Genomic DNA, 10,917 nt, shown 5'->3' on the forward strand with positions numbered 1-10,917 from the left:
TTTTATGATTTATTCAGTATATCATACCTGTAAAAAATCAAATTGATCGGATATCAGAAAGCATGTGTTCGGAAAACTGTTTATTAAATTCTTTAAAAAATAATGTTTAGTTCAATTTTTCAAACACATACTTTCTGATATCCGATCAACTTAATTTTTTACAGGTATGATATACTAAATAAATCATAAAATATGAACGGTTCGGATTATCAAAATTGAGCCTAAAAATAAACCCGAAGGCCTGCAAGGACGGATGCAAACACGGCCTTGCAAGGAGAGACTCTTGACTCGATATCCCACCCACCAACCGACCGATCAAAAGCGTCACTAAAACTTCAATTAATAACTTGCAGTGTACACGATCTCAGCCCACGACATATATATATACACCTCTCGTCACGCAGAGCGAAAATCATTCCTAGGTTTCTCATTCAAATCGTCTCTGAAATTCCATGTAGAGAGAGAAGGAGAGAGAGAGAGAGAGAGAGAGAAGGAAGGGCAGCGTGGAGCTCTGGAGTCGAGCTTTGGCCGTCCGTGGCGCCTTTAGGTTATGCCGTTAACGCCACAGGTTCCCTTAATTTCTATCTCTCTCTATATATATTCATTTCCGTACATGTGTATATGTATATGTGTAATTGAATTGTGTATTTGCGTATATGATCTTGTATGTATTGTTTCATGTACGTGGAGGTGTTGATGATTTGTGTGTATTGGAATTGAATCAGATCTATGCTGATTGATTATGTTTCCCCAAGATTCGTTTTTTAATTCGTTTGAGGAGGTTTCAATTGGTGTTAGGGTTTCGTCTGTTACAATTGAGTTTTTGTTCTGGATTGTGGATTTGGTGTTATTTTTGCTTGCTTAGGTTATCTTACGGTTTGAATTGGATTGTGGCTTTCGATTTAGGTTGTTTTTTATTTGAGAAATTTTATTTATTTGTTTCTAGGAGTTCATAGGAGATTGGGGTAATCCCCTGAATCCTGATGGTTCTAGGTTTTTATTATGAGGATTTGTGATTTGAATTGTGGCTTGGCTGCTGGAATGGAGTTCACATTGATCAACTATTAATTTTGTTTTTGATTTGAATTATTAATCTGATTTTTGATTTGATGAATTAAAATTGTCCTAATAGATTTGTCTTTAAATTTCTATTACAGTATTGCTATTTTCCGCTTGTGTGTATGATGGCATCTCTGAAAAATAGGTTTTTTAGCTTTAGTATTTCTGAATTTGCGTTTAGTGGTGGGGAGTTTGACACTGTTGAGAATATGTTGGAAGTGAGACATTTATATTAGGAGCTGAGTAAGATGGTTGCATTTGTGTTTTACTCACACACTTGGTGTAAAAAATAAAGTTAGATTGTGTTTGGTAGAGTTTTATAAATATGATTTGAGAATATGAGTTGTATTTTGAGTTTGTGAGTTTTGAAATTATGATTTGAGGGTAGAAAATTTGTTTGGTGAATGAGTTTTGAAAAGAGCTTTTGAATTGAGTGATGTGACATAATTTTTGATACAAAAATTTACAACTCATAACCAAACACACAACCCAAAATTCTATTCAAAACTCTTAAAAAATTAAAAAAAAAAATTGAAAATATTTTTTATTTAAAATATAAAAATACCAAGTGAAAAAAACAAATAAAAAAAATTCAAGAACACTGTTCCATTCAATCGGCCGGTCAACCGGTCGGACGACCGTCCGGGGGGACATCTGGGTACACGAATTTTCAAACGCAGGTGTGGAAATGTGTTTTGAAAACTGTAAACAAACGCCGCATTTAAACTAAAAGGTAGAATCATGATTCAAAAGTTGTACCGAATACAGCCTTATGCTTTTATAAATATTATTTTCTAATCGACACTTGAAAAACCAGGGCAAAACAATTGTCCTTAGGGATCCAATAGGCCAAACCAAATGCTTGATTCAAACATCCAACCAATTAAAACTTACCAAATGGATTACTCATTTCTAATTAATCAATGAATCATAAATCATCCACACAATGTAAATAACATGAACCACAACCTATGAAGCACATGTATGGGTACGGTGTGGCTTCGTTGATAAGGTAAAATCTAAAAAACTTGGGTATGTTTGTAAAAAATATTTGCTTTTAATTTGGAGTAATGCGGAAATTAGGTAAATGGTTTAGTTGGTTAAGATCTAACCTACAATTCACATTTAATGTCAAAAGTAAGTTATAAACTGAAATTAAATGAAGTTATATAAAAAAATTTACGAACCAAAGTTTAATTTTAAAATCATGCTAAGCTTGAAAAACATTCAATGAAACAAACTTCACCTCTTTATAAAATAAAATAAAATATTATTTCGGCTAATGTGCGGCTTGGGTATATATTAGGTACCTCTGGGATGCAAAAAAAATTAAGAACAAAAAATTTGGCACGTGTTTTGTATACCCGGTACGTATGCAAAAGTACCATGCAAATTACATATTTAATACGGGTACGCCATGTTTGTTGAAGTACCCATGCTTCATAGAACACAACATACATATGGAAAATTGTTTGGAAAAAAAACACACAAGGGCTCAAATAAATGATTTACAATGCAACTATAGATGCATTGGTCTAGATATTTCCCCCTTCAAACACCCAAGCTCGAACTCCGCCTCCAATTAACTCAAACACCTTTGTTAACCTTCTCTTGTTTAGATCTTTGCTTACTCACAGATACAATTTCAATCGACCAGTTGGCTGGAATAACCAATTACTAGAGTGATCTAAGTGTGTATGATATGAGTAATTTTTGCAAAACAATTAGAGAAGAGTTTTATTAATCCGTTTGCGCATGAATAAATTAGGTCTTCTTCTTTAACTACATATAGATTAGGTCTCCTAGGCATTTGAAGGCTTTAGCAATGTTAGGGTGAATGGCTTTGTGTATCTCTGTCCGTGTTATAGCCTGCTCAAGCACATACCTACTTGAATGCCCTTCAGGCATGCCATGTTAAGAGTGTAGAAAACTATCTGGGTTGTCGATAACATTTGTTAGTTTGTGCTCATTATTTTGAGATCTAAGACAACACGTTTAGTCTACCACAACACATGGAATTGCATTTTCAGATACAATCACGAGCATGTTTGGGGTGGAAGGAGTTTTGGGATAGGACTCGAGGGGGTGGGAGATAGGACTCGCTTCTGGCAAGAACGGTGGTGTAGTGAGGTGTCTTTGGCGTGTATGTTCCCTCTGATTTATGTTATTGTTGCTGATGGGGAGGAGGTGGTGGGGGCTTCGGTTAGAGGTCGGCGGGGGCAGTCGTTTGTTTGGAATGTTCATCTTTGTAGGAATGTGCAGAATTGGGTGGTGGATCAATTGGTGGACCTTCTGGGGCTTCTGTATAATGAGAGATGGAGGGGATGGAGCGGATTCCTTGGTGTGGGATTGTCCAAGATCTAAAGGGTTTTCTCGGTGTTTCCTTTTTATGGTGGGCTTGTTGGTGAAAGTGCTGTTGTGTTTCCATGGAAGAGCGTCTGGGCGACGGGATCACCGTCTAAGGTTGTGTTTTTTTTTTGTTTGGATAGTTGCTTTGTGACATATTTTGACAATTGACAATTTAATCAAACGGAGGCATGTTCTGGTTAACTAGTGTTACATGTGCTGTAGGGATGCAGAAATGGTGGATCATTTGCTTCTTCATTGTCCGGTTGCGTCGCGACTTTGGAATTTCATTGTTGCATTGTTTGGCTTGGTGTGAGTGCAGCCAGGGTCTGTGCTAGGTGTGTTATAGAGTTGGGGTGGGGCTAGGGTGGGGAAGAGACGGCAGAAGGCTTGGGTTCTTGCTTCCCACTGTTTGCTTTGGTTAGTGTGGTTGGAGTGGAATAGGTGTGTTTTTCAGGATAAGTGCCATTCCATCTCATGGTTAGAGAGTAGGTTGTTGACGGTGTTGCATAGTTGGGTTACGGGTGCGGTTGATCCAAATGTTTTGGTTTTTGTAGATTTTGTGGAGAATTTGATTAGTTAGGTTTGTTTGGACCCCTTGTGGGTTGTATTTTTGTATTCGTTGCATCGTCTTGATGCCTTTCTAATGAAGTTTGATTATTTATCAAAAAAACAAAAAATAAAATAATGCTGGTAATCTCTTACTTACAACTGGAACATGGTAGTTGTCTGACATATAATTTTTTCCCCCAGGTTTGCCACTGTTGTCTTTCTCAAAATCAACAGAGTGAGCATTGTGTGTGGTAGTTAATAATAAACTACAGGAAGTAAATTATGACTGAAATCCTTTTTTGCTACTCGTTGGAAATTAATGGTGATAGTATCAATTTGTAATTTCATTATTGTTGGTGCTTGTTTAGTATTGGTTTTGGTTTTGTAATTATTTAGGTATGGCATTGTGCGTCCGTATGGAATACTTTATCGAAGTTGCTGTTCTATCAAAAGAGCTCCATTTAAAGTTGTGATCATGACTGATATGACTTGTCTTACTTTCTGTGCTATGTCAGGTTGCATCGGAATTTGATTTCAAAGGCTTAATTTACTTTATAAAGTCATGGAGAAAGTGTGCCTTTGGGCAGACTGCTTCCAGTTTCGGGTTTTCTCATTCCAACAAGTGCTTGATTGGCGGTGTTTTGTTCTTGGAGATTCCCTTCTTGTTTCTTTTCTCAACTGCACTTAGTGGACAGTTTCTTTTGAATGAAAAATACAGCAGGCGTAATGCAATTTTTTTCTGAGATTGGTGTTGGATCTTTAGTGCATGTCTATGAGTAAGCTACATATTCACTTCTTCTAAACCAGGCATTATATGCTAGCATTTTCTGACAAATTTTCTACTTGTAGTGCATTGTTGATACAACATCAAGTTGTGATCCTTGGCGAAACCATCTTCTGGGGTGCGGATTTACTTGCATATTTCAATTGATTTGTTTATCTTTAATTTCTGTCAGATGTCACTAACCTTACCTTTTGTCTCTGTTATATTTTTTCTTTGATCACAGGGTTGAAGTCTACAAACAAACCGATGATACTTTCTACTTAGTTTATAGTAGAAACTTGTTGCACTGAATCCGCACAGAGTTGTAGTTCTTAGCTTTTATTTTTGTCTTCTCTACTGATGGCTACTGGTTAGAATGATGACATAATCCGTAACTGAAGATTTTGCAAGATCTTTTACATAGCAAAGCTGAGCTAGCTGTTATCACGTTTGTGATTGTGTCAGTTGACTGTCCTGAGCAAAGAATCCTATGAATTTGCTAAATCATACTCTGGCTTGATCAGTTCTTGGGTTGTTATCAAGATGGTTTTCAGTGCTCGACTTTTCCATCTATATATGCCTTACCGTTGTCTCGGAGCCTTCGTTCTGGTGTATTTTATGAATAAGGCTGTGAAGGCCATCCAGCAGATATGTACTGGTTCTTTGCTCATACATCATGCCACAGAAATTTGATGGTGGATTCAGATAGATCAGCCAGGCGGTTAATTTCCATTTCTTAGTTTTTTTTAAGCCATATAACAAAGTAAAAATCATAGATTTTTCTATGTGCCATTCTTTTCTTGAATAAATAAAGCATCACAGGCTGCTGAATCAAAAGAATGGAGAGGTGCGTTGATTTAAGCAATCTTATGTAGTGATATTTCTATTATGATTTAGTTGATTCATTAGGACAGTTCTCGGTTGTACAGGTACAAGATAATCAAAGAAGTTGGTGATGGAACGTTTGGGAGTGTTTGGCGAGCATTAAATAAGCAGACTGGTGAAGTTGTAAGTTCATTTATGTTTCATGTTGACCTTGTATATGAATCAAGAATTTCTTCATTCTGCTGTTTCAATTTAATCGTTTATTTTAACAGGTTGCGATTAAGAAAATGAAGAGAAAATATTATTCTTGGGAGGAATGCATAAATTTGAGAGAAGTTAAGGTAACATAATATACTGTTTCATTGTGTTGGTTTTGGTTTTAATCTCTATATAGCTATATTGATGCTAGATTTTGTTCGTTTACTTGGCAGTCATTGCGAAAAATGAACCATCCTAATATTGTGAAGCTGAAGGAAGTCATTAGGGAAAATGACATTTTGTATTTTGTGTTTGAATATATGGTATGTGGCTTCTCTTATTCAGGCCATATCCTCATCATTTGATCACACATTATCAATTGTGAAATGCCATTTTTTATGTTTCAGGAATGTAACCTATATCAACTAATGAAAGACAGGGGAAACCTTTTCTCAGAAGCTGAAGTCAGAAATTGGTGCTTCCAAGTGTTTCAGGGACTAGCATACATGCACCAGCGAGGATATTTTCATCGTGACCTTAAGCCAGGTAAATGTTGCTCTTGCTTGTGTCTGATGTGAAAATGGTGCATCTGGTTTTTGTGTCAGGATTTTAATGTCTTGTTGATCTGACTACTGAATAGTAAATTTGTTTGAGATTTAACATCGGAATGTCTCAGTGTCAGTTGATAGGTTAAAAATAGAAAGGTTAAACAAATTTCACATGTGCACCATGCAGAGAACGTGCTGGTTTCAAAAGATGTAATAAAAATTGCTGATTTTGGTCTTGCTCGCGAGATTAGTTCTCAACCACCATATACAGAATATGTCTCAACACGCTGGTATGTGGTAGTTTACCCCCTCCCCCCTCACCCCACCCTCTCTCATTTTGATATTCAAATTAGTGAACACATATTTTTGCTCTTCTTGTGTATTTGAAGATAAATTATGGACTTGGCAGGTATCGTGCCCCGGAAGTTCTGCTTCAGTCTCCAATGTATAATTCTGCAGTTGGTGAGTAAATGATGGAGAAAGCATTTTTAAAAACTTGTTTAATGATAATGACTAATCCCCCCTCCCTCCTTCCTACCATCAGATATGTGGGCAATGGGTGCAATCATGGCTGAACTGTTTACTCTCCGTCCCCTTTTCCCAGGCTCAAGGTGTATATCTCATCTTTTTGAATCCTTTGCATTCATTGTTACAAGCAGTGAGGAGGAGATATTATATAATGCTTTAGGTTTAAGTTCTGCTTTAGTTGTCAGATTGGGATTTGAATCGTGAATCAAAATGGTCTTGTACTGAATTGCAAATCGAATCGAATCAAATCATGAATCGTGAAGATTCAGTGATTTTTTTTAAACTACATAGAAAATATGTCCAACTTTTTAGCTCTCTCCCTCTTCTGTGGTGGCGGCCTAATTGCCCTGTTTTAACACATGTTGCAGTGAAGCAGATGAGATCTACAAAATATGCAGCATAATAGGCACTCCAAATGAGATTGAGTGGACCAAAGGCCTTAAACTTGCAAGTGCTATTAACTACCAGTTCCCACAGGTCAGTTGATCTTGGTTTATCTTTTACTCTGTTGTGCAAATTCATTTGTGTATTCTGAGATATGTTACCTAGAACATGGATCATTCTAGTACGAGGAACGCGAATGTGGTATGCCACATGCTCTAAAATGTGGGACGATAGAGATAGACTTCTTAATTTGACATCCAACATATTATAGTGTATTTTTCTTCAAATTAGTTGTTCAACAACACAATTCTATGAGCATTATTATGACCCATTGTTTTACATTTTGTCAACCCAAAACATCACTCCATCTAGATTTTAGTTCATTGTATTTGACTTTTTTCCTATTAAGGAAAACTTTTAAAGTTTTAATGAACATAGAAACAGTTATGAGATCACTTTGAATTTCTAAATTCACTGTTTTGGAATGAAAGTATACCATGTTTCGGAAAGTGCGTTCCAAAATGTAAATTGCCAGGAGGTGAGCTTTTTCTGGTAACTTTGATTTTAAGGCACTCCATTCAAGTCATGTTTAAAATCTTCCACATTGTGGAGTAGCTTGTATGATTGAGCTTTCCTAACAATGCAAGCATTATGTGGTTTAGGCCCACTTCTTTGGCATACTATAGAATTTCTTGCTGTTTGTATGGGAATATGTTTTTTGAGGCTATAAAAAGAATGTTTGTAATTGTAGTCACTTGGTTGTACTTGTGTAGCAGTTGACTTTTTTGCTACTCGAGTACATCCTTATGATATGCACTAACTTGGAATGTCATTTCATTTAGCAGATGTTGATATTAATTTTTTCCTTCTTTTTGGTAAATATGAGCAAGGTTTTGAAAGATGTTTGATTTGACATGACAGCTAACTGGTGTCCATCTTTCTGTATTGATGCCATCTGCTAGTAAGGATGCAATCAATATTATTACAGTAAGTATGAGGTCTTTTGAAACTTGCTCCTAAATTGTGCTGGATGTGTTATGAATATTGGTTTTTGTTTACCATCATCCTATCTTCTAATTAAAATTTTTTTGCTCCCCAATTTCTCTCCAAACATCTAGTCACTTTGTTCCTGGGATCCTTGCAAGAGGCCAACAGCCTTGGAGGCCCTCCAGCATCCGTTCTTCCAGGTGGCAAAGCTTTTCCTTTTCACCATACATCTATTATCGCAAGTGTGCAGACTGAAATGTGCACTGTTAGGTCTTTTGCATTTAAGTAGTTGTGGCTTTAGTGATCTTAGAATTGAATTGCATCCTTTGATGTGGCAGAGTTGCTTTTACATTCCACCATCTCTTCGCTCCAAAACTGCTGTCACTAGAACACCTCTATCTGGTTTGGCTTCTTCCATACAATTTTGTCTTCCTTGCACAATGAATGAAAAATTGTGGACCCTAATTTGTTAAGCATGTTGCAGTTGGAACAAGGGGTGCCTTAGAGCAGAAGTCTGTTGGGAGGTATTCTGGGACTAAATCAAGGCCAGTAAACAACTTTCCTCCTGCCAAATCCCATGTGTCTCTAACAACAGGTGATATGTTGCTGATGATTTTGAGAATGCTGCATTTATCATCAAATCTTGTATCTTTTCCCTTCTCTCCTCTTGTTGCAGTTCAGAAAAAAAAAACTAGTTCTGCCTTTGTTGCAAATTTTTTTGGGCTATACACTATTATATACAACTTAGTACTCTCTAGATTCGTATCTTACCTTAATGATTGTTGCAGGTGTGCAACGTAAGTTGGAAATGAATAGTCAGGTAAGGGCAGAAACTTATTACATTCTTTTGCATCTCTCTCGTGTTCACTGATGGTTTTGATGATTAATTTGTTTGCACTTTATTGATCTTTTTCCTGTTCTTTTCTTTTATTTTCCCCGTCTTTTTTGGTGCTTAGGATGCAATTAAGAACAATAATGTTTCAAAGATCGTTGCCAAACAACAGCCAAGATACCGACCACCTGCAAGAAACAGTCCAAGTACGTGTTGTTTGTTCACGAGCATTTATTCCGTTTTCTTGCATTTATTCTTTTGTGGTGTGCATTTTACATGGTGTTGTGGGAGGCTATGTTTACATGGACTGTTCAAAATAAATAAAATACCCATATCGGACACTTGACACTTGGACAAGGGTGTGGGATTGATAATTTCCATCGGACACTTCTTATATTTTGTATTTAATACTATCATTATATGTATATATTGTTGTATAATTGCTATAAAATGAGTAAAATATTTTTTTGACACTGTATGTTACATGTAACATCATTTTATTTCACATGATAGATTAAAAAAATGAAAACGATCATTTTTTGCCGAGTCCGGATACCTTTAAATTTGAGGTTTTATGGGTCCAACCTCTAGATATGCAGCCTCACCCATACCCATATCTGGCACTCGTCTGCTAGTCCGTGTAACATAGGTGGGATGTGTGAGATAAATGCAATTGACAACTACCTCGTGTCACGTGAATCAATCGTGCACAAATAATTATTGTACTGGTTGATGGTTTAATTGTTTTATTATTATTGATATTTTTTAATCTTTGTATTCATTATTGTCAAGTAAATGATTATTAAGAAGTAAAATCAACAGACAAACAATCATAGATGTTTACTTGGGAATGTTGTTAAAAGTACAGATTTGAAGTGCACTAAAATTTGTTGAGCCCATTATAGTTTTATTTATTTTGTACTGAATACGTTGATATACTTTTTTTTGGCAGCCTCCATTTACAATGGAAAGACTGCATGGGGAGTTTCAGAGACAACTCAGAAGTTGGCAAATATAACTGTTGGTCCTGCTAGGTTGCCTGGAAGGCAGGCCTTTCCGGCACCTATGAAGGCTGGGGGATGGCACAGCCAATCTGACTTGTTTCTTGGGCGTTCTCAGGAGATTCAGACTGGAAGAACATTCACCAGGAAAGTTGCGGGATGAAGAGTTGTGCTCTGTTGAGATGTGGTAGTGAGTTTAATAAATGGGTCTTCTGCTTTATATAAATATTTTCTTGCGTAGCTTGCCCAGTGAAGTTTGTCTAGTGTGTGATGTTTGAAATTTACATAAGCCCCGCTACGAGGGATGGTTGATCCGACAGTTTTTAAGTCTGCCTATCAAAAAATAAGTTACCTAAGTCACGTTATTATGAGGGATTGTTGTTACAAGTGATGCTTCTATGAATATTTTATGTCTTATTATGCTATTTTCTTATAAAGATTGCAGTTTGTTTGGGTTGTGTACAATCTTTGAACTGCTGCTTGGTTGAATTTGATTACCGACAATCTATTTGCTGCTTTGTCTCCCTTTCCAGAGACCGGTTTTCTGCAGGCGAATTTGTTTGCTGCTTAGAATTGCATGCGGAGACAGGATGCTCTGTCTGGAACCTTCTTTGTCCTAAGCCCCCTCTACACTCGATAGGTCTTTGACCTTAATTGTATGGTCGAGAGAGAGGCCTTTGAAAAAGGGGAGGGAGGAGATACGGACAGAGGACTCCTTGCCTTGTATGTGTTGTTTGAAGGGACAGCTATTTTGTTAACTTTTGTGATGTTAATAGCTCATGGAAGCCAATAATGGAGATTGCCCCCAAAGCAAAGGCACAAAAGTTCAAAGCAGGTGGCCCCAACACATTAGTGCCAGGGAGCAAGCAATTTTAAGGCTGGACTGTTGCTTTT

The 10,917-nt window shown here is 36.8% G+C and overlaps 1 protein-coding gene across 1 annotated transcript; it reads left to right on the forward strand.

The window, feature by feature from the left end:
* The first annotated feature begins 310 nt into the window (after positions 1-310).
* Positions 311-10,488, forward strand: LOC114266137 (cyclin-dependent kinase F-4). Its single transcript, XM_082901880.1, has 19 exons — positions 311-568; positions 4,473-4,733; positions 4,807-4,859; positions 4,965-5,567; positions 5,650-5,728; positions 5,818-5,886; positions 5,977-6,066; positions 6,151-6,289; positions 6,479-6,581; positions 6,701-6,753; positions 6,836-6,902; positions 7,188-7,296; positions 8,125-8,190; positions 8,322-8,390; positions 8,529-8,592; positions 8,675-8,785; positions 8,979-9,010; positions 9,147-9,228; positions 9,975-10,488. Exons 4-19 carry the CDS (start codon positions 5,560-5,562, stop codon positions 10,184-10,186), a joined length of 1,353 nt encoding a protein of 450 aa, XP_082758006.1. The 5' UTR covers positions 311-568; positions 4,473-4,733; positions 4,807-4,859; positions 4,965-5,559; the 3' UTR covers positions 10,187-10,488.
* The last annotated feature ends 429 nt before the right edge of the window (positions 10,489-10,917 follow it).

Source organism: Camellia sinensis, chromosome 13, assembly GCF_055761805.1.
Source record: "Camellia sinensis isolate YWXY chromosome 13, ASM5576180v1, whole genome shotgun sequence".
Lineage (NCBI taxonomy): Eukaryota > Viridiplantae > Streptophyta > Magnoliopsida > Ericales > Theaceae > Camellia > Camellia sinensis.

Excerpts from the sequence above, each read along its gene's own strand:
- LOC114266137 (XM_082901880.1), top strand. Across the intron at positions 6,582-6,700 it reads GAATATGTCTCAACACGCTG|GTATCGTGCCCCGGAAGTTC; the intron begins GTATGTGGTAGT and ends TGGACTTGGCAG. Across the intron at positions 6,903-7,187 it reads CCCCTTTTCCCAGGCTCAAG|TGAAGCAGATGAGATCTACA; the intron begins GTGTATATCTCA and ends CACATGTTGCAG.